General features: G+C 34.9%; 2 protein-coding genes and 2 pseudogenes across 2 annotated transcripts in view; all 4 read right to left on the bottom strand.

The window, feature by feature from the left end:
- Positions 1-2,853, bottom strand: part of LOC107653710 (transcription factor HIVEP2-like) — a 24,858-nt gene extending 22,005 nt beyond the window's left edge. The window contains exon 1 of the mRNA XM_016440516.1: positions 2,704-2,853. The gene's annotated coding sequence lies outside the window, so the exon portion shown is untranslated. The remainder of the gene's footprint in view (positions 1-2,703) is intronic.
- A 6,691-nt stretch (positions 2,854-9,544) lies between these two features.
- LOC107653701 (plasma alpha-L-fucosidase-like) lies at positions 9,545-12,990 on the bottom strand (annotated as a pseudogene).
- Positions 12,991-13,196: 206 nt separating this feature from the next.
- Positions 13,197-18,045, bottom strand: LOC107654037 (zinc transporter 2-like; annotated as a pseudogene).
- Positions 18,046-18,260: 215 nt separating this feature from the next.
- LOC107653690 (dnaJ homolog subfamily C member 5-like) lies at positions 18,261-22,600 on the bottom strand. The gene is made up of 7 exons (XM_016440490.1): positions 22,446-22,600; positions 21,774-21,914; positions 20,626-20,839; positions 19,827-19,983; positions 19,640-19,696; positions 19,193-19,234; positions 18,261-19,068 (listed from the first exon to the last, which is right to left on the bottom strand). The coding sequence occupies exons 2-7, from the start codon at positions 21,884-21,886 to the stop codon at positions 19,016-19,018; spliced, it is 636 nt and encodes a 211-aa protein (XP_016295976.1). The 5' UTR covers positions 21,887-21,914; positions 22,446-22,600; the 3' UTR covers positions 18,261-19,015.
- Positions 22,601-24,402: the final 1,802 nt, after the last annotated feature.

The following is a 24,402-nucleotide window of genomic DNA, read 5'->3' as shown; positions in this document are numbered from 1 at the left end:
CTGATATCTCCTCCCCAGGTGTGTGTGTGTGTGTGTGTGTGTGTGTGTGTGTGTGTGTGTGTGTGTTGCCATGGAAACGGAGTGAGTCTGAATACCTCGGTTTCATCTAATCTTTCTTTAGTCATCTTCTGTCGGCTCAACACATTACTGTAATAAGGCGAATGCAGTGGATGATGGGTATGAGGATTATTGAACATGAAACTGCTCAAAGTTGACACAGGTGTTGCTAAGGGTTTCTTAGTGTGGATTTTGGGGCATTGGTATGTGGTTGCTAGTGTGAGATGAGTTATATGTTAAAGTTTAAGTCATGAAATATTAAAATGATAAAAAAATACAGTAAAAACTGTGATGTTGAAATATTTGTGAAATATTTAAAAAATAAATAAGAAATATTTAAAATAACTGTTTTCTATTTGAGTATTGTTTTTAATGTATTTTATTCCTGTGATCAAAGCTGAATTTTCAGCATCATTACTCCAGTCTTCAGTGTGTCACATGATCCTTCAGAAATCATTCTAATATGCTGATTTGCTACTCAAGAAAAATTTATATTTATTATCAATGATGAAAACAGATGTGCTGCTTAATATCTTTTTGGAAACTATAATTCATATTTTTCAGGATTCCTTGATGAATAGAAAGTTCAGAAGAACAGAATTTATTTGAAATCTTTTGTAATAGTATATCTTTACTGTCACTTTTGAACAATTTAATGCATCCTTGTTGAAAAAAAAATCATTTTTTTTTAATGTATATATACTGTATATATGATTTATTTCGTACACCATAATACTTACATATTTAAAAATCTAATATCCTGTGATTAACTGACTAATCATCATGATTATGTAGTATGTGCAGATTCCTGTTAGACATGTTTGATAATGGCACTTAAAGTGTGCCATATGCAAATGGCCTTGATCTGGAATTATACTGTAAATGCCACTCACCACGCATGTGCTGTGCAGAAATGAGGAATGTTCCCATGGCAACCAAACGACTATTCCTGCTGCGTTCACTTTCTTTGTCTCACATAAGTGGATATTGAATAGGCCAACAGGCATCCTCAAGTAACCTGCACCTGTGACATCACATGCTCCGCTAGAGCCCCTTACATACAATCACTGATGGCAGTCAGGAAAATCACATGCATCTTTTACAGGTAACCTACAAATGTGTTGAGTTTGATATAAAGAACATTTTTAATGATTTGTACTGTAGAAAAAGATCTTTAAAGGGATTGTTCACCTAAAAATGAAAATTGTATCTATATTTATTTCCATGTAGTTCTAAACCTGTATGCTGCTATATTTTCTATGGAACACCTAAGTAAAAATTTTGAAGAATGTTCAATATTTTGTGCGCTTCAGTTCTCACTGTGCATCTTCCCACTCGTTCTCCGACTAGAGAAGGTAACAAGCTTCAGATTTAAAATAAATGCCTTGAGTTTCTCAGTGTTAGATGAACAGTGTTCATGATCACTCTGATCACCATGGCAACACATTCTAAGTGCTATTTCACAGTGAAAACTAACAATGAATAAGCTTCAATTCAAGTGTGTGGGAAAGACTAGAATCACTAGGAACATACATCATGATACATGATACATCATCACGATCAGAAGCATTATAACATGTCTGGCTAGAGTTAACGCTTGCCCAAACATGCCCATACAAGCTCTGCTGACCAATGCCAACTCCAGTTACCAGTATATATATAATATACTCAAAATTCACTATTAATATAGATAAACACAAAATCCAAAGGCGGCCTGTAGATTTCGGACAGTTTTGGCTTTTACTACACTCTTAAAAATAGAGAGTTTTAACATCAGTTTCACAGAAGAACCATTTGCATTCCCCAAAGAACCTTTCAGTAAATAGTTCTTAAAAGTAGTTATTTGTGGAATGGGAATGTTCCATGGATTTTAAGGGGATAGTTCTCCCAAAAATGAACATTCTGTCATCATTTACTCACCCTAATGTTGTTCCAAAGCAATAATGAATTTCTTTCTTCTGTTGAACACAAAAGAAGATATTTTGAAGAATGCTGGTAACCAAAAAAAGCTGTCACTGGGCCGGTACCTTTTCAAAAGATACACCTTTGTACCTAAATGGTCCCTATTGGTACCTTAAAGGAACATTAGTGTACATAATAATACCTAAAACATAGTGTACTTTTCGAAAAGGTACTGCCCCAGTGACAGGTTTTGAACCTTTTTTTTTTTCAGCGAGTGCATAATTTGAAAAAAAAAAAAACTTATGGAAGTTAATGGCTAACAGCAACTTTTTAGTTATCAACATTCTTCAAAATATCTTCTTTTTTGTTTAACAGAAGAAAGAAATTCATACAAGTTTGGAACAAGGGTAGGAATTTTCATTTTTGGGTGAACTATCCCTTTAAAGGTTCAACGATTCCAATGAAGAACCCTTAATTTTAAGAATGCAACCAGCTCAAAATTGCTACATGGTGCTCAATTAATCACACTTTGGGACAAAATGTTGGCTTAAAGACAACTGTGAGAGAGATATTCACAAAAAAAGATCCAATACTCCATGAAAACCTTAACATTTCTTCTATAAGGTCTCCAGAGCATACAAGATGTGACCACCAAATACAACCAAAAGACCAATCCTAACCACGTGCCAGGATGAAACGCCTTCACACTGCCATTACATTACCATGTTCAGATCAAACTCTCACCTGGTCAGATCTTCTCATTGAAAGCCACTGCTCTCCTTCAGGTCAGGTTAAACAGTGCAGTTCCCATCCTCACTCTGTGACTGCCAAGACTCCCATTTTACACAGACTTCTCTCCATTACGCACAGCTACAGCACCTTACTTACTCACAAGAGCAGTGGGAAGTAAGTGGAAAATGATCATGTTTCTTGGCATAAACATGTGCGTGTTGACTGGCTGAGGGCTGATGTCCATCACCGTGACAACACGCTGCTGGCAACGGCAGCAGCCGGAGAGGAATATACACAGCGACAGAAATAGATTTCTGCTCACTCCGGAGCGCCACTATCCCAGCGCAGAGGAAGGGAGGGAAAGCCGGAGGGAATCTGAGACGGAAGATGAACACAGACATAAGAAAGCAAGGACATTAGCTTAGAATATCACACCTGCAGCGTGCCATACTGCTCAATGTGGGGGCAGAGTCGTGCTGTGGGGATTTATTAGCACGGCCTAAACATAAAGTATGAATGATAAACTAGATTTATATATTTCCAGAAGATAATGTAGTGCTTGCTTGTGCAGAAAAATGTGAATCCTGATCTAAAACCTGTTGTTCACAATCTACTACATGCCTTCTGTCGTCTGATTGATGGTTCACACTTTTTTAGGCCTTTTAGTATAATTGTAAAAGCTTCTCACTTCAGCTTGTGGTACATGTGTCTTTATTCTGTGAAATCTGATTTTTATAATGTAAATGTACGAATGACTTTTATATTAGTAACATTTCAAGATGAACACTTACTGGCCTGAAGCAACTTAAGTTTACTTGATTATACATATTTCATTTTTTAGAAAAATCATGCGAGTATCAAATATGCTCATCATGCTTTTGAAGAACGTTTATTTGTCCATCTTTCAATCATCATTGGATTGCATTGCATTATGTTTTAATCATAACACTAAGCATTTAAATATCATGTTACTAAGACACATTATTGGAGATATAGAGTGGCAACTGATATTTATATGATTTTATGTAAGTAGTATACCGTCATTAAGATCTCAGTGATTTACAATATAAGCTATCAGAATTCCATCTTACCTTTTGTCCATTAAAATATCAGCATAACATATAACATAAAAGCTTAGGTTTACGGTACAGATAACATGTTGTTACAAATCACAAACCACAACATATGAGCAACATACTGTAAAAAAATGCTGCTGCAATTAGTTATAACAACTTAAAATTTGTTGAGATAACTTAATCTTAAACTTAATCCAATTTAAGTAAACTGAGCTAAAGTTAACTGAATTTATAATTTAAAGTCAAGCATTAACACTTACTTTTTTAAACCACACATTACTTATTCTAATGTTGAATTTTAATTTGTGATAACTAATCACAGATTTACAAATAAGTAGAAATGGCATGTATAACACTGAATCAAACGTGAAACTGAAAACTGAAATAGTATTTTCTTGCAAAACGTACTTTGATAATCTTTACTTATAACTTCGAAAAATCAGTATAAAGGTGTATTGAGTTTATCTACACCTGCATTTCAATGATCATCTTTATTCATGTCACAGGGAGCAACAGCAGTGGATTAATGTTCACGGTCATAATTCAGCGCATTGTCTGCCATCCTGTGATTTGTTGAAGGTCTGCTCGACTAAACGGCCGTGACATTCATTTACAGCCTGATACAGAGCTGCAGCTTCTGTGCATCTGAAGGTAACTGAAATCTGCAAAGTGCTTGTCATGACGACCCATTTTAATATATGGCATATTCCTGAGTGAGGCAGGATATTTATGTAAATATCAAGACTTGATGTTGCTGTTACATAGAATGGAGTGAGGACTAGTTAGGAATAAGAGATAATGTTTTTGTCATTTCAGAGGCAGAGCAAGTTCATTGTAAAAATGTTGCTGCAATTAGTTATAACAATTCAAAATCGGTTGAGATAACAAATATCTAACTTAACTAAACTTATACTTAAAGTTGAAAAAACGCACTATTACTTACTATTTTAATGTTGAATTTTAAGTTGTGATGATAACTATTTTTTTCAGTGTTTCGGTTATAAAGATTATGACAATTATTTTTATTAAAATGTACTTTACAGGAAAATTTACAATATTTTTGTGTTGACTTTAGAGGTGTTTTTTTTTTAAATAAAATTACATTTCTTGCCATAATTTTAGAACATCTTATCAATGTTATTTTATTATCATTGATATACTATTATAGATTTGTTAATGTTTAGAATTAGATTTTTATATTTTGATGTTTTTTGTAATTTTGATTAGTTTTTGTTTTTTACATGTCTATATAGTTTTTATTTTTTATTCATTTTAATTTAGATTTAATTATTTTAGTAAAAATAAAAATTTTAGTTGCCTTTGTTGAAATAAAATGATTTTCATTTTTTTTTTTTCATTTTGTTTTCATTCTTTTATTTCACTTTTTTGTTTTAGTTAACTTAGCTTAGTTTCCAATTGTAATCAAATAATGAAAGGAATAAAGGAATAGTCATGGTGAGTAACTATAAAGACTAAAAAAAAAATGTATGTAAGGCTGAACTTTAAAAATAATGCATAATGCATCCCCTGTTATGACATATTATATGATTTGTTAAGCAACCAGAATGACATTTCTGTAAATCTAATAATGTCACTGCATCTAATTGTGTTATACACAGAAAAACTGTCACTGGGGTGGGGGCCTTTCAAAGGGTAAGAATATGAACTTTTAAAAAGTACTAATATGTACCATGTAGGAGTAAATAAAGTACAAAGATGTACCTTTTAGCTTTTGATACTTGGGAGTACCAGTCTAGTGACAGCGTTGTACATTTTTTTCTGAGAGTGAAGCAAATGTAGTGCACATACAAAAAGCAGGACGAAATCCCCTCGCAGACCCCCTCATTCTGTCGTACTACACATAATGGAAGATTGGCTCTGGAAGCCCAAAGGTTCTTCCTACTTTACCTCCCAGCGGCAGGCTCACCCCACTCAGACCAGACACCTGCCAAAACACACACATTTGGAAAACATGATGAAAGATGGAAAACAGACCAAAAAGGGAATCTCACATATGTGAGGAACCTTGTGTTGCTAATTGTGAATTTTCCCCCTGCAGAGTGAGTCAAAGCGGCTGTGATGTTCATAAACAGTGCAGGACTATTCTTGGCACAGCTGCCCTGAATAACTCAGATAGGGAGTTTCTGATATGGGAGCAGTGGCACGTGTGTCTGAATGCAGCATGTGATGCTCTCTGGTTCCAAAGATGGCCATGAGCAGAGCATTATGGGTAGCTCAGGCTGCCACACACTGCTCTATTCAAACGAACATGTCTGTGTCAAATCTAATTCAAAAGACAGAACACATTTCATTTCCTTTACATTTTACGTAACTTTAACTTAAAAGTCAATAAGCTAGTTAAGTAAAAAAAGACTGTTATAGTTAACTACTGTTAACAAAAACTATTTTAAAATTTTGTACATTTAAATAAAGCCGAAATAAAATATAAAAAATAGATTAAAATTAGATAGAAATGTTGGCTTGGCAACAAACTGAAATTAAATAAATTGAAATTTAAGTACTACGTTTCCTTAAAAAAAAAAGTAAAAGCTAAACAGAAATATAAAGAAAAAAAGTATATCAAATTATTAGAACTTAAACTAAAACAGAACATATAAAATGAAATGCTATATTTATAAAATGTTATAATATAATTAAAAATCAAAATATTAATAAACACTATAATAGTATGTAAGTAATCATGTAATAAATAATCATCTCTTTGCTTTAAGACACTAGCAGAAAATATTATTTGACGTATATTATTTTAACAATATATATTATATATTTATTTAAACATTTTGCTCACCTGTTTGTGTGGATGTTCTGGAACACAAAAAATATTTAAAAACAGACACTGCAATGCTAACTAAACAATTTCATTTAAATGTTTATTCATTTCAGAAAATAATTGTCCAAACAAACAAAATATCAGTTTAAGACACCTGGCTTCACATGAAGACCTTTCATTTTTTTAATACAGTGCATGTTTAAGGCATTTTATTTGCAAGTATATTTTTGATTATAAATATCATTAATGCTAAAAAAAAGTGTTAATTTAAAAATTCCAATGTAACACTGTATAAAAAAAACAAACAAACAATAGGTGCTGCAAAAACAGTAGTTCTGATTCATAAGAAAACATTTTACTTGTGCAAAAGTCACCATCATGATAGCAGATGGTTAACAGAGTGCTGCCATGTGGTTGCTGAGGCGTTCAAATGGTTTTTTACAGTTGTTTTAATGTCTGCCAGGCAAAAATGTTCAATTCTGATCATTTAGCAAAGTAGCAGCACACCTCTCCAGTTTGCGTTCCTACCAGGAGGCACTACGCAACAGGTAAACACTGGAATTCATTCATAAGAATGTCAATATTAAACAGATATTATTTTTGTAAACTTATTATTTAAAGTCTCCCTTCAGTCACTATTTTCATTCCTTAAAACTCATCTCTGATAATCAAAATGACAAATTTAAACGTTTTTTTTTCTATGAAAATAATTTCTTGTCTTAAAAAGGCTTGAATGGAACACTACACCCTTACCTCATTTAGCATTCATGGAACAAATAATATGCAAATGAGCCTCCGCCTCAATCACTCAATCACAGCAGCTCGGACCTGCTCCACATAATCTGTTTAAAACATTCAATACTCTCCTCTGTCCCCCTCCAACACCTCAGCTGATGATTTTTCTCCATCTTCACCAACAAAACTAAAACCCATCAGCAGTCAGTTCTCAGCTCCACAAACACAGGAACTCAAACCAACCACATCCACTGCTAAAACTCCCCTCTCCTCCTTCTGTCTCCTCACTGAGGCAGAAGTATCTAAATTTCTCCACTCCAGTCATCCTACAACATGCCCTTTAGACCCTATCCCCTCACACCTTCTCCAAGCAATCTCTCCTACACTTCTACCAGCACTTACACGTATCATCAACACATCTCTTTTTCCCCACCACATTCAAGCAGGCTCGATAACCCCTCTGCTTAAAAAACCTACATTAAACACTTTACTTGCAGATAGCTACAGACCTGTCTCTCTCCTTCCATTCATAGCGAAAACACTTGAATGAGTAGCTTTCAACCAGGTATCATTATTTCTTTCACAGAATAACCAACTGGACCTTAACCAATCAGGTTTCAGAAGTGGCCATTTAACTGACACTTCATTACTGTCAGTCACTGAAACCTTGCGGATGGCGAAAGCTTATTGCAAATCATCAGTTCTCATTCTGCTGGATTTATCTACCGCCTTTGATACTGTGAATCATAAGATCCTCCTGTCCTCCCTCTCATCACTGGGATTTTACGTCGCTGGTTTGAATCCTATCTCACAGGTAGGTCTCTCAGGGTGGCCTGGGGAGGGGAGGTATCCAAAGAACATCAACTGCTCACTGAGGTTCCTCAGGGGTCAGTTCTTGGACCCCTCCTCTTTTCCATATACACTACATCACTGGAACGCAGATAGCTACAGACCTGTCTCTCTCCTTCCATTCATAGCGAAAACACTTGAATGAGTAGCTTTCAACCAGGTATCATTATTTCTTTCACAGAATAACCAACTGGACCTTAACCAATCAGGTTTCAGAAGTGGCCATTTAACTGACACTTCATTACTGTCAGTCACTGAAACCTTGCGGATGGCGAAAGCTTATTGCAAATCATCAGTTCTCATTCTGCTGGATTTATCTACCGCCTTTGATACTGTGAATCATAAGATCCTCCTGTCCTCCCTCTCATCACTGGGATTTTACGTCGCTGGTTTGAATCCTATCTCACAGGTAGGTCTCTCAGGGTGGCCTGGGGAGGGGAGGTATCCAAAGAACATCAACTGCTCACTGAGGTTCCTCAGGGGTCAGTTCTTGGACCCCTCCTCTTTTCCATATACACTACATCACTGGAACCCATCATACAGGCACATGGTTTCTCCTACCATTGCTATGCTGATGCACCCTCCTACTTCCACTCTGCATCCCCTCCAAAGATCAACAAGTGAGCGATGCCTCGTGGTACCATCACAGAGAGGCACAAAATCACTTTCCAGAACGTTTTCATTCACCGTTCCTGGCTGGTGGAATGATCTTCTCACCCTTATCCAGAATGCTGAAATTCTGACAATTTTCAAGCAACAGCTGAAAACTAATCTCTTTCATTAACATTTGACTGCATCCAAAAAAAACTTTCCTTAATCCCTCCGTCTAGCTTGTAGTAATCTAAACAATGTCTGAAATTTTGTATTACAAGCACTTCCTTTGCTTATTTGCCTCTTAATAATGAATCGATTGTTGTATTCCTCAATTGTAAGTCGATTTGGATAAAAGCGTCTGCTAAATGAATAAATGTAAATGTAATGTAGATGTCAAGTGCGCAAAGAGCGTTCCCCTTATAATCACTAAAAAGCTGTCACTCATCTTAGTTCATCGCAATCTCACAGAATTCAGTTATAATCAATGAAGCTCTACACTGCACAATTGATCTCTTATTTACATCGCATCTACTACTTTCTTTGTTATAATGAGGGGATTGGTTAGTTTGTGACGGAAGGAAACAATGGCAGTTTCAAACCGCGTTTTTGGACTGTTTCCGGTACACCAAAGTTTTAAGGAGAAAATGCTTAGTAATGTTGTTGACTGATGAATTTGCACATGGTTTGTCTTTAAGCATATGCAAAACACCAGACAGACATGTAAACAAAGTTAAAAACTTGATTTTCACCACAGCGAGTTTTAAATGTAAAATGTGTGGATAAAAAAACCCCATAGTGCCTTCAGTCATGTGCTTTATTATTCCTAAAGGCAACAGCTAACTGTGGCGCCATCCTCTGGCTACACCGCACCAGTCAGTCGCAGGGTCCAAGCCCAGGAGCAGGGCATCTGACCGGGGGCCAGCTGGGGCAGATGAACCTTTAGACCAGTGGGTCTCATGGACTCCCACGAGAGGGACTGATATCCAAGCAGCACCACCTGATACGGAAATTAGGTTTGAAAAAAGAAAAAAATGTGAATGTCCTGAAACTTTTTTTTCTGAGTTTGCCCTGAAAAAAACTTTGTAATAGAAATGAAATAGAGATTTCTGCGAACAGCAGTAAAATGTGCTTTATGTACTATTTCTTTAAAAAAAGACATAAAATACATAGGAATTTGATAAAAACTGTGAGACTTAATCAGAATCAGGACAAACACTTCTCAAACTTATACTACCATTAAAATTTTTTCAATGTTTTTGAAAGAAGTCTTTTATGCTCACCAAGGCTGCATTTCTCTTATAAAAAAATACAGTAAAAACATTAATCTTGTGAAATATTATCATTTAAAATAACTGTTATAATTCAAAATAACTGTTTTTTTTAATTATTTATTTTAAAATATTTTAAAATGTAATTTATTCCTGTGAAGGAATAAAGCTGAATTTTCACCATCATTACTTTTACAGTATTTTTCTTAAAAACATTATTACAGTGTAACTATGTAAACTAATTACAGTTGACAGATGAGCAAAATAAACTGCATTGCAGTCAGTGCAGTGATTTCTCACAAACCTTCATGATGTTTGGTTGTGAGGACAATATATTTGGCTCCAGACGAGGCAAAAATATCGACCCACTCTTTAGAATCAAAGAATTCAGCCCGGAACTGAGAAGCAAAGTCTGTGTAGGTGAAGCCGGGTGGGTAATTCTGCTCCATAAACTTCACATAAGACGGGAGTTTCTGGCCCTGCTAGTACCACCTGTTGGAAAACAAACTATTAAGTACAGTTAACCTCAAATATATAAACACATAACCAGAGGCGGACAGTAGTGAAGTATTTTGACCCTGCTGTAAAAGTACTTTTCAAGTGTCTTTACTTTATCAGTGTTTTTCTTTAGAAAATTTTACTTCACAAAATTCAAGCATAATATTGTATTTTTTACAGCACTACGTTTCATATTAAATAGCATTTAATACTTATTATAAAACGGATAATTCCGGTCCTTGATTCTGATTGGTTGAGCCACGTTCGAAGCTGTTGTAAATTACTCTACAAAAATACACCTTTGTTTACGTTTGTCTGTTGCTTGACAACCACTTTATTGCAACCACAACTGATTCTGAGGAACTACATTGTTTGGTGGAAGAATACTGTTTTTATTTATATCATTACACTTTATTTGCTGTTTTTGTTTGTGAAACCTTACACTCCGCTTCTCGTCGTGCCTAACAACGTCCCTTAGCGGTTATAAATTCACTGTAAACCACGGCTTCCAGGGCTTATTGCTTTAATTACTTTAGAAATCTATTACTTTCTTACTTTTACTCAAGTAAAAATAATTAAAAGTTTTACTTGAGTACAAGAAAGTATTACATTTGAAATGTTCTTAAGTATTAAAGGTAAAAAAGCAACAACTTTTATTTATGAAATGTAGTGCAATCAAAAGTAAGACATTATGCTTTGGTAAGTAAACGTTTTCCAAAGAAAAACACTCTGATAAAGTACAAATACTTTTTTAATTTACTTGAGTAAAATAAAAATACTTCACTACTCTCCACCTCTGCACATAACCATTGACAAAGTGACAAACCTCCACTGAAACAGCTCCTTTTCATAATGGTGTACCTGTCAAGGCTATTTAACTTGAATTAGATAGGAAAATTATAATTTGATTACAGAAAATGAAGCTTACTTTGTAGGATCATTTGGATGTTTTGCATTCTGATATTATTTTTAGGAATGTTATGCACACTGTAATCTCATTTTTACTACTGTAACAAGGAAAAACGTATTTCACACATCATTAGTATTTTGGTAACTTTAACTTTTTTTAAATTTTATTAGTTTTTTGCTAAAAACTCAAAAGTAAAATGTCTACAGGAGGCATGTGGAAATGTGTTTAACTGCATATATTGTCACAATGAGATATATTTCTTATATTTTTTATTTCTATTGATTTAGTAGTGATTTGATTTCATGTTTTTCACTCAAACCTTTTGTTGTTCTCCTTACAAAATAGTACAGTACCACAGTATAGTGAAATATCAGATGGTAAAACCATGGAACTTTAATATACTATGTTATAACTGATTTAATGATAAACATATTTATCGTTTAGTATTTTTTTTTTAAACATAGTAATCAACAGTGTTGGGGAAAGTTACTTTTAAAAGTAATGCATTACAATATTGCGTTACTCCCTAAAAAAGTAACTAATTACGTTACTTAGTTACTTTTTATGGAAAGTAATGCGTTATATTACTTTTGCGTTACTTTCGCGTTACTTTTTAAATATAAGCAGGGCTTGATTGTTTTTAATATAAGAAGTTCTATTTATAGCAAATATAAAAGCCCTTTCACACCAAAAAGTGTAATGAATAAACCTCAGGCTGAAGGAAAAGTAAATTCACGACTGTACAGTAGAACGCAGGAGAAGAAACACTCTTCAGCAATAAAAAAACAAAGCACAATTGTTAGTTTCTCTAAAGTCATTTTTGCTTATTAGTATGGTTGAACTGGATCATCAAAGGTCAGCAGCAAAGACATTGGTTAATAAAATGGAATTAGATACATTTGTGTTATTTAACATATTTAATTATTGCAGGTTTGCATCATATTCAGGTTTTAATTCATTTTGATGAATACTAAATCTGTTTTTTTGCGAGTGGGATGAATTAATGCACATTCACATTTAGTCTAGAACTACAGTAACATCATGTTCACACAGCGCACACAACGCCTCTGTACTCCCGATTTCTCCCAATATGGGGACAGGAGAGCTGTCAGTCAATAAATGGGAAAACAAAGTAACTGGCATTACTTTTTTGAAAAAGTAACTCAGATATTTTCTTGTAAATTAAAAAAGTAATGCGTTACTTTACTAGTTACTTGAAAAAAGTAATCTGATTACGTAACTCGCATTACTTGTAATGAGTTACCCCCAACACTGGTAATCAAGGGTATTTCAAACAGTACCGTGGTGTTGTGTTGCTTCTGGTGCTTTTTTGTTAGTGTCAGTCACATTGTATTCGTGCTGATGCTTTTTTGCAGACTTACCAGAACCATTCACTGCCATAGCTGGGAGCTGAAAACACTCCCCAGTGAATGAATATGCCGAATTTGGCTTGATCGAACCACTCCGGTAGAGGTCTTGAATCAATGGATTCCCACGTAGGCTCGTATTGACCAACACAGCTGCCAATCAACAGTAAATAAAGAGGGAAAACACTCCACTGATACATTGTGCTGCTACTGTCCCTTATTCCCTGTAATCATATGAGAGTTGTTTCAAATCACATGATGCTGTTATCCACATAAACACAACACGTGATTGGTTACACATGTACCAAATGACAAAAAAAAAAAACCTTTCAAACACAGAAACTGCAGAAGCTTCCACATTTTGAAACTGGGAAAAAAGCAAGCCTGCGTGAACACCACTACGGCGAAGACTTGGTTTCTTCGAACACTTCATAATCATGTCATTGTGTCATGCACAAAATGTGTACCGAAAAACTATATGTTCTGAAGTTTATATTCATACATACATTCAACCTGTATAGATTAATATAATGAGAAGCTAAAATCCCATGTCAGTCCATCGGGTCCTGGCACTGCAAGCAACAAGCCACATCATCTGTGTGCATCTCTGTCTGAATGGTGATATTGCTGAATCCATATTGTGTCTGGAGCAGTCTGGTCATGTCCATTAGCACAGTCTGTGGGTTGGTTTGCTCATCTGGAAAATAAATCATTCATTTGGGTTAAAACTACAGTAAGCTGACCAGATTTCTGATAATAGAAACCAGAATTTCCTAGTTCAGTGGTCAAACTATTGAGATTTTAATTTTTATTATCTATGATTAATAAAACAAAAACAATACAATTTTTTGTAATTTTGGGTTCAATATATTTATTATTATTATTATTAATTATGATGATAAATGGACCCCAACTGGTTTTAATACAATTCACCAAAATAACACTATGAATAGTATATAGTAACCGCTGCAAATGGCAAACAGATCAAAACTGTATTATATAATGACAAAATCATAACTTTACCAAAATAAAATAAATATGGGAACACACGATAAACAGTAACTCATTTTCACAAACTGTGAAGAAGCTGTTGGCCTATGCAGTAATTACCTTTATAGTATGTTTTCCCCTAAATGTTTGTGCTTTTGGAAATCTTTAATATACCTTATTAGGTTTATGATTTTAGGCTCATTTTGAGCACAAAATATGTACTTTCTGCAAATGCAATTGTTGCAAGTGTAATTATTTAGATTATTATTATTATTATTTATTCATCGCAGAGTATACTTTCACCCACGTGGTATAGTTGTATAGATGCGTGAGGGAAATCCTGCGACTGACATTTCAGGAATGTTTTAAAACTGTGAAAATCAAACCCGCATCCTGTTCAGGCCCTGTTATAAAGTGCAGTGTTCCCAACCCTGGTCCTGGAGGCACCCCAACACTGCACATTTTGCATGTCTCCTTTCTCTGACACACCAATTTCTACTAATGAGCTGATGACCTGAATCAGGTGTGTTTGTTTAAGGAGACATGCAAAACGTGCAATGTTGAGGTGCCTCCAGGACCAGGGTTGGGAACCACTGATATAGTGCATGCAAATTGTATTACTTTAATTTAACACAAATAGTTAGCTTGTGTCTACCTTGAAACCCATAAGGGTTAATTGGTCTAGTGGTGCACGGCCAAGTAATGTGTAAAGCTCGCAGCGCCCTTTGTTGGTGAAAATATTCACTACATGATTACTCTGGTAAAAAGTTATGTTGGTCTGATTTTTTTGCAGTGTATTTGTGGGGTGTTTTGAACGTGCTGTAAAAACGAGGACACTTCCTGTGTCAGGACACCAAAAACTGGGACTGGTCACCCAGTGCCATTTGTGTGAGCATTTAAATGGCACTCTAACCCACCTATGACTGCGTGGACGGAGAGCTGGGTTTCGCTGGTGGTGAGAGACCACATGCGCAGACTGTGTGTAGATTTGACTCCGCTCACTGATAGCAGAACGTCTTTCACTGAGTCAAAGTCAACACCACACGGGACGCCTTCAGATAAAATAACATTCAGCTTGTGTTTAAAACGTCTGGGCAGTTACATCTAGATCAATCAATCACTTGCCTTCCATGAGTATTTTGAAGATGTCTTTCAGGATGGTGAATGTTGTTCCAAGCACAAATAATGAAAACAGAAAAGTACAAATAGGATCTGCTATCTTCCATTCAGGCTGTTGGTTTGAGAGAGGAACAAACATATAAATTGCATTCAAAAATGTATATGTAAAAAATTTAAAACATGTCATGCATTAGATCAGGGTTTCCTGGAAACCCATTTACGTAATTGCGACTTTTTAAATCTTCTCCCAATTCTGAGTATATGTCTCACAATTTTTACTTCTCGCAATTCTGAGGGGGAAACAATGCAGAACTTTGCATTATGAGAATTCTGAGTTTGCATTAGCCTACTCAATTCTAACCTTTTTCTCGGAGTTCTGAGTTTGCAATTCTACTTTTTTCCCGCCACGGGATTTAGACCTTTTTTCTCAGAATTCCAGAAAAATTGTGAGATAAACACAGAATTGCAGAAAAGGCAGAATTGTGAAATAAAAAAAACCTGCAGTTCTGTTTTGTTTTTTTTTATTCTGTGGTGAAAACTGGCTTCCATAGTTGCCCAAACTGATGTTAGCTTATAAAAAGCTAGTAATAAAAATGTCAAAATGAAATATATTTTAAATAAAACATAAAAACAAATTAAAACACAAATAGATTAAATATTTGATTAGTTTACCTGCATGTCATGTAGGCTAATTGACATCAGAGAACCATGAACATGTGAAAGTGTTGTTCAATTGTTAAAATATTAACATAAAATCTCAGGGTTGCTTCAAGTAAATATTTTAGGTTAAAGACGTTTGGCTGACGAAAAGTTTGGGAATGCCTGCATTAAATAAAGTAATATAAAAGCAAGTGGTGTTTATTCGACATAACATTTTTTAGTTAATGGATCAAGTTAATATTTTAATGTGATGATCTGTGTGAACTTGAGGAGGACTGACTTCATACATCCACTAAAAATCACCAAAACAAACTGATTCACACACATTAAGCACAAAAGATGAAGAAAAGTGACGTTGAGGTGAAAAGATCCTGCAGCATTTGAGACAATTGATCTGTAAGTGTGACTAAGCGCCCATACAAGTGAAATTATGCATACGTTTGTATATGCCAATAACAGTAATGTACAAACCCTGAAGTAGATGATGGAGGCAGCCAGCAGCACACCTAAACGCTGCAGTAAATCTCCCAGCATGTGAATGAAAGCGGCTTTCACGCTGGTGCTCCTGTGCTCTTCTGTGAGGCCGTGACTGTGAGAGTGATGGACTGGAGACTGATGGAGAATGAAAGCCAAACTGATGGAAACACATGAAACACTGAACATGAACATGCCATTTCCCAACAAACACTACTAATGAAATCAAATAGCATCACTCACAAGATGTTAAGCGTTACAGCACATGCATCACTGTGTATCTCATAATCATCACTGATAAGCCTCTGAACAGCAAAGAGAACAAGAACCACCGTCACAGTCCAGATGGACAGAACAGACAGAAGAGACCCTAAAACCTCTGGACAAAACAAACGACACAAACACTGTGGAACACTGTGGCAAAAGTTAGATTTTTAGTGTTTTTGAGAGAAGTGGCTGCGATTATTTGATCAAAAATATAGTAATCATTTTGTGAAATATTACTACAATTTAAAAGAACTGTTTTCTGTGTGAATATATTTTAAAATGTAATTTATTTTAAAATTTTCAGTAGCAATTACTTCAGTGTTACATGATCCTTCAGAAATCATTCTAATATACTGATTTGCTGCACAAGACACATTTCTGATTATTATCACTGTTGAAAACAGTTGCACTGCTTCATATTTTTGTGGAACAATTGATACAGAATTAAGAAAATAAATATTACTTTTATTCAGCAAGGACAGATTAAATAGATCAAAAGTGACAGGAAAGACATTGATAATGTTAAAAAAATAAAAGTAGATTTTTTTTCTTTAATATATGCTGCTCTTTTGAACTTTATATTCATCAAAGAATCCTGAAAAAAAAATGTATCACCTTTTCCACAAAAATATGAAATGGCAAAAACACTGATAATAATGTTTCTTGAGCAGCAATTTAAATGACATTTTAAAATATATTAAAATAGAAGACTATTTTAAATTTGAAAAATATTTAACAATTTTACTGTTTTTACTGCATTTAAAAAATGCAGCCTTTGTGAGCATAAAAGTATTCTTAGTATGTGCATATAAATATATATACACACACACACCTGATCGATGCCATCCAAAGGTCCGATGTTTGGATGGTGGCCTAGAGGAAATCCACAGTGCGAAGAGACTGATCGAAATGCTGCCAAAGTCAGTGAGAAGATGTGCAGCATCGGTCATTATGAGCAGCGTAACCACCTGCGAGAGCAGAACGTCAACACAAGTCTCAAATGCAAGTTACAGTAAGTTCATGTCCATTTTATTTGTCAACTGTACTTTTGCAATCAGCAGGTTATACAGCAGATTAGGTCCTTTAAACAGAGCATGTCCTTTAATTCTCACCAATGACTTCCCCGATCATGAAGATCAAGCACACAGCACATGTGATGAGTAACTTCCTTCGGGCCTGTGTTTTGCCTTGCTGCTTTTCTTAGAATTTCTAGAATGTTTTGTAGATGAACGAATATGAAATTTCAAGTTTGCAGTTGGTCTAAACTAAAGCCATATGCTGTTTCACACGCTGCTGCTATAACATGGCAGAAAATTGTGTTGGTGCATGTTTAGATTTCAGCAAGGTCAGATAAAGAAAGATATAAAGAAAGGAAAAACTGGAGGGTTTGGAAAACATGTGCTCGCATTTGCACATCCCAGCTAACAGGGAACCTTCTCAGAACAGGCAAGGTTATGAACAAACGTTCTATTTTGTTTTGCTTGCATATAGCAATTTTACTGCTGTACAGATTCATATAAATGGACATAAAACGCTTGATTAGAGATACAGTAATCAGCTACATTTATTAATCTTTCATAATTCCACATAGAAATCATATCATTTCAGTTATAAACAAAACGTTTTGTATCTCAGACAAAACTATCTCTGAGGCCATAACAAACGAAACATTCACCTGCAAATTAGCAGCTTCATCACCATGGGAGGCACGATTACAGTGGTCCTTTAAACTCTGAACCCCTGCTTTAATGATCATCTTGCATAATGTTCATTATTTATATACATTCATTTGAATCTTCTAATCTTCAGCATCATACCAAATTATTATGTGTCATAAAATAGTTAGGTTATTTCAAGGTTTGCTTGCAACGGTGGCAAAATAAACCACATATAGTTGTTTGTTAGATATAATATCAATGTTTATGTGCATATACAGATAAGAAAAGACTGTTGGCTTTATTCATTATCATGTATTGGAGCCTTAATGACTCCACATTGTACAAATACAGCATTAATCATACAAACTTTATGCTCTTAAGAATTACTGTAATGAAAAGCACACAAAGTGCATATATTAGATTTCACTGGAAAAGCATGGTTTAACCTTTACGCAATGTACGAATTAAAGATGATAAATAGAAAATGTTATTTTGCGCAAATCAATTATTCTGGTGTTGTTATATAAACAGAACATTTTTGTGGTATTACTTCAGGTTGACTTTGTTGTGCAAGGTATGTTTGATTGTACTCTAGAGGTCATTTAAAGCAACTCTATGTATGTTTTTACCTTGAAGTATCAGTTTCAACATCATTCACGAGCGGGTACGAAATTCCGCAAAAATGACAAATTGCTTTAAGACAGCAACAAATGCATGCAACTGTACAACAGTGAATTCCACTCACTCAACTGTAGAGGGCTCCAAAGTCACAAAAATACTCGAAAACTACATACAGCTGCTTTAAATGAAGCATTACAAAATAAAGTGTTTCTGCAAAAAAAAAATCTAAAATCAAAAGACATTCAAGCAACCAAAAGGCAATTATAAAATGATGTAAACAGAAATAGCATTATGTGTGGAGATCAAACGAGTCACAAAAACTGCACAGGCACTGTGTAATACAAACCACTGATGCTCAAACGCATTTCTACAGCAGTGTCCTCATTTCTACAACCAGAAACAGGAGTAAGTCAGTCTTCCTAACAAGTCTGGAGGTCGTAGTTTGCTCTACTCCTGTGCCACATGTGCATCTGGAGTGATCAGTACAGAAGTGTCTCCATCTGCAGGAGAACACAGTAAAATAACCAAACTCAGAATCTGAATTTTAATGCCTTTTTTGCAAAAAGTACATCACATCACACGGAATTTAACGTGCTAATGCTAATAACTGATGCTGATATACACCTGAGTGGGCAGGAATGGCCATTCCTACAATCACAGTGCTTCCTGTTAAACAACACAAAGAAAGTAATAGCTAAGTAAAAGAAGCAAAATAAGAACAGCTAGCAATATTAGCAAGACCATCACCATTGGTGAATGTTACTAGTTGATAATTCCACTATTTTTATACACTACCATTTGGGGGTCATGCTCACCAAATCTGCATTTATTTTACTGAAAATACAGTAAATGTACTTAAAAACAGTAATATTGTGGAAAAAAAACAACTGTTTTCTATTTGAATAAAATGTAAAATGTAATTTTAAAAAATGTTGAATTTTCAAATGTCTTTACCCTCACTTTTGATCAAATGAATGTGTCCTTGCTGAATAAAAGTATTAGACAAAATCTTACTGATTCCTTACTGTATAGTATCTATCTATCACACAAAAATGTGCATCTGTTGTTCACCTGAATTTCCAGGTGCTGGACTGCGAATAGGCTGTCCTGTTATTACTGTGTCATTGCCTGTAAACCACAAAATACAGTGATTTGCATGATTTACAGTGCTATCTTATTAACAATTGCAGGCACAGGCAGAATCTGGTAAGCTTGTGATGCAGGCTCCAGAGCTGAAAGCATGAGTCCCGCTCCTCACCTCTGTTCTGCTCCTCTGACATCTCCGCCTCCAGCTCATCTGGATCCACATAGTGAAAATGATCTTCGTTCTCTGAACCGCCACATTTACCGCAACAGCAGCAACAGCAGCAAAAGCAGCAGCAACATGTGAAGATCACTCCCAATCCCAGGAGTGCCTGAACCGAAAAATAGAAAACAATTACTTGTTTCTTACTAATTTTGAGCTGCTGATTGCATTTTTGCTTTCAACAACCATTTGTAAGGTGAAGACGTCTTGTACTGTTGCCTAATTAGCAGCAAAAACTGCACAAAGACATGATTCCTGTCTTCCTCTGAGCCAGATTACAACTATTTCTTCAATTCTCGGCTGATTTGAACATGTATGAATGATTCTGTAGACATTTTTTAATGGCTAATCTTGATTTCAAGGTTAAAATTATGCCCAGTGACAGAAGAACATGCAAACATCAGCCAGATGTTTTCCACTACATCTGCGGATATTTTACTGCATCCAAACAGTGACAGAAAATGACAGATTTTGTGAATTAAAAAAAAAAATTATTTTTTGTTATTTTGCTAAGTGCATTAAAGCTGATACATATAATTTGAAAAATCTTCATTCTTATTTGGTCAAAAAACTGTGTACGCGATCATGAAATGTGGTTATTAATATTTTTGAACTCAGCATTATGAAATCAGATAATATTGGGCCCTTTTTTCAAATTATCAGATTTTTTCAAGATGCAGTGCCATGACTTTTATTATTTACACTGCATATAAAAGTAGAAATAAAAACAAATAAGAAACAAACTACTCACCTTAAACCAGCATTTGGACATGAGGAAGTAGTATTTAATGCCCTCCTCTCCGAACTGGTCTGCGGCGTAGAGGCCCATGGACCCATATTCGTCGTAGATCTGTCGTTTGGTGTCGTCATTGAGGATGGCGTTGGCATTGTTGATCTCTTTGAACTTCTCCACCGCTTCAGGGTTGTTGGGGTTCTTGTCTGGGTGATACTTCAGTGCCAGTTTCCTTAAAGGGTTAGTTCACTCAAAAATTAGCCCATAAATTACTCACCCTCAAGTCATCCTAGGTGTATATGACTTTCTTCTTTCAGACAAATCCAGTCGGAGTTATATAAAAAATTGTCTTTGATCTTTCAAGCTGTTTAATGGCAGTCAGCGGGTGTTGCATGCATCAGTCCAAAAGAAGTGAAATAAAAAGCACCCATCCTTAATAAAAAGTGTCTCACACGGCTCCGTGGGGGTGAACAAATTCCTCCTGTAGCGAATCGATACGTTTTTGTAAGAAAAATAACCATATTTAAAATGTAATAATCACTTTAATCTAGCTTGCGCTCACTGTTGTACACGGAAGCAGCTCCGGGCGGATGATGTATGAGGTCAGCGTTGCGCATGTGCCGCTCAGAAGTGAGGAAACTTTGCTTCCTTTGCTCCAGTAAACAAATGTTGGTTTTCACGAGACTCACCGGCGCATATGCAACGCTGACCTCATACGTCATGCTCCCGGAACTGCTTCTGTGTACAACAGTGAGCGCAAGCTAGATTAAAGTGATTATTACGTTTTGAATATGGATATTTTTCTTACAAAAACGTATCGATTCGCTACAGGAGGCCTTTGTTCACCCCCCGGAGCTGTGTGAGACACTTTTTTTTATGGATGGGCACTTTTTATTTAACTTCTTTTGGACTGATGCATGCAACACCCGCTGACTGCCATTAAACAGCTTGAAAGATCAAAGACAATTTTTAATATAACTCCAACTGGATTCGTCTGAAAGAAGAAAGTCATATACACCTAGGATGACTTGAGGGTGAGTAATTTATGTACTAATTTTCATTTTTGGGCGAACTAACCCTTTAAGGTGGGGATTTATAACACAAAGCCTTTATAGGGATGTTGCATTTGTGATTTCTTGATTAGTATAAGCTATAAACCAGAATACCTGTATGCTTTCTTAATATCCTCAGATGAAGCTCCTTTTGGTAAGCCTAATATCTCGTATAAACTCTCTCCAGCTCGGGACAGCTTGCGCTGAGGGCGGCTTGTATCTGCCATTGTCAAATTCTGCTAAAAACACTAAAGACTGAAGATCACAAATGGAGACAGTCGTTATGCCATTCTTTCAAAATATTTTCTACTCTTATATAAAAGTATTTGGACACTTATGCCGCTTATGCCTAAAAATGGATGCCATTGCATTAGATAACAACATATCAAAGCATTGAGCAATTATAATAAAGAAAAAATAACAATGACATTCATAAATGTAAAGTGTGTCCTTAAGAGTCCAAATAGGGCATACATGTGCATACAGTACACTGAAGAAATACAACCAAACAAAACAAGAAATAATGTAATATTATCAATATTCTTTATCCATTTAAAAAGATATTAAGTGTAAAGAAATATCCAGAGTTAGTAATTCATCCACAAAACGACTATGGACACCCACATGACTAATATTTCGTTTACAAACAATGTTTCCGCTTTTATTACGAACTATATTACGAAAGCATTTTACATTTTTATTTTCAGTAGACTGGCGCTGAGCTCAGGACTGTTAGAGATCAACACATGACTGAGAACTAATAAATCAATAAAATCGATCACTTACCGTTTATGAAAAGTAGTCGATTTTTAATAAAGTTACTTGTGTATTCATTTCTACTAATATTTACAGCGTTTAAACGGCGAAAGGTGAAGTGGAGCCATTGATCTTGAGCAGAGTTTAGACCAGGAAGTAGGAAATAAAGTTCCTACGTCAAGTACTAAAGCTCAAGAGCAGCGGTGAATAGTGAAAGTAACTTAGCTGGCTTTGAGTTTGAAAAACCCGGTTAAGGCCCTGCTAACAGCGAACGTTCTCAGAACATTGGCTAACGTTCTCTCGAAGTTATGAACAAACGTTCTTCCAGTAATATATCTTTTTTTTTAAACTTCGTTTTAAGTTATCTGCTCTTTAATAATGTTCTCAAAACGTTCTTTATGTATAATTCACGAAAGTTTTTTTTTTTTACTTACATTTTTAAAATGTAACCAATTGTTTCAGAATGTTCAGAGAGCATATAAAAGTAACGTTCCCAGAATGTCTGCAAAATTATAAATGAATGTTATGAAATTATTGTTTCCTTACCCTTACGAAAAAGAAGTTTATTCAAGTGTGCTATTAGTATACTTCTTTTAAACTAAAAAATAGGAAAGTATACTTTTAGTCTACTTTTTATGTACTTCTCAGAAATGGGCTTTATGTACTTCTCAGAACGATACTTAAAATGACATTTAAGTATACTTGACTTATAGCCTACTTAGAAAAAGTCTAAATATAGTTGAGCTATACTTGTGTTCCTAGAATCCGTGTTTTCATTGTTATACGGTAAGGGGCGCTAGTACACATTTTCTGTACAGAATTTCCAAAAAACACAAGTGAATTAGAAACCGAAACAACAGATGCTTCCACATGTAATCGAATGCTGCGTTCAAGTCCTCCTGGGACGTTCGTAAAGTTGATGTGACAAGTCGTAATTACGACGTCAGGTGCGTTCAAGTCAGTTTAGTTGGCGCAAGATGGCGGTGTACCTTCTTTTAATAAATTACAAGAAAATACAACAGGGTCTGCATTTTTTTTACTTGTAGAATAAAATGTTTTTGTTTACAAGCAGATACCCTGTTCTTTTGATGTTTTTTATGTTCAGATATTCATGTAACAAAATATATACAAATTAATACCTAAACAGGGACATAGTAGTATACTTAAAGTATGATGTAAAGTTCACTTAAAGAAAACTTACGAGTATACTTGCAGTATAAAACTACTAAACTAGTAGTTTACTAAGCCTATACTTCAAAGTGTACTAAAAATGCTACTACAAGTATTTAATTAGAAAACTATCAGTATTCATATAAGTTCACTTTTAGTATAGTTGCAGTACAAGCTAAAATATTGTTGTAAACTAGTTGTGTACTTAAAGTTTACCACTGTTATACTTAAAGTATACTTTTATATACTAGAAAGTGGGCCAATTTAGTCCCAAGGAGTATTGAAATAGTACACTTACAAGTATACTACTAGTACACTGATATTTGTATACTTGCTACATAAAGTATACTTAAAAATAAACTTGAAGTATACTACTTTTTGGTAAGGGTAATGTTAACTCATGACCAATAAAAACGTTTTGAAAGCGTTTAAATAACTGGACGTTTCAAACAACTTCAGCAAAATTTATAAAAATATTACTTAAAATAGTTTTAGATTTACAGTTTTGAAATGTCATGTCAGCTACTTTCATTTAGCGGTCATATCTTCTACTATTTTACATAGTGATTAGTGAAGCCCTATAAATAAAAAAGCAACCCAAACTATTTTAAAATACAAATGTTTATTATAAATTTAAAAGTAAAAATAATAGCCCTCATTTGTAGCCATATTGTGTTGGTGGTTGCCATTGACTTCCATAGTAGGAAAAAAAATACTATGGAAGTCAATGACAACCACCAACTGTTTGATTACCAGCAATCTTCAAAATATCTTCTTTTGTGTTCAACATAAGAAAGCAACTCATACAGGTTTGGAA

This window comes from Sinocyclocheilus anshuiensis, unplaced genomic scaffold, assembly GCF_001515605.1.
Source record: "Sinocyclocheilus anshuiensis isolate Anshui unplaced genomic scaffold, SAMN03320099.WGS_v1.1 scaffold1561, whole genome shotgun sequence".
Taxonomy (NCBI): Eukaryota; Metazoa; Chordata; class Actinopteri; order Cypriniformes; family Cyprinidae; genus Sinocyclocheilus; species Sinocyclocheilus anshuiensis.
The sequence above is the reverse complement of the archived record's forward strand: the minus strand, read 5'-3'. Positions and strand labels throughout refer to the sequence as shown.

Excerpts from the sequence above, each read along its gene's own strand:
- LOC107653690 (XM_016440490.1), bottom strand. The coding sequence starts at position 21,886 with ATGGCAGATACAAGCCGCCCTCAGCGCAAGCTGTCCCGAGCTGGAGAG. Across the intron at positions 19,984-20,625 it reads TGTCCAAATGCTGGTTTAAG|GCACTCCTGGGATTGGGAGT; the intron begins GTGAGTAGTTTG and ends TTTTCGGTTCAG. Across the intron at positions 19,235-19,639 it reads TCCAGCACCTGGAAATTCAG|GAAGCACTGTGATTGTAGGA; the intron begins GTGAACAACAGA and ends GTTGTTTAACAG.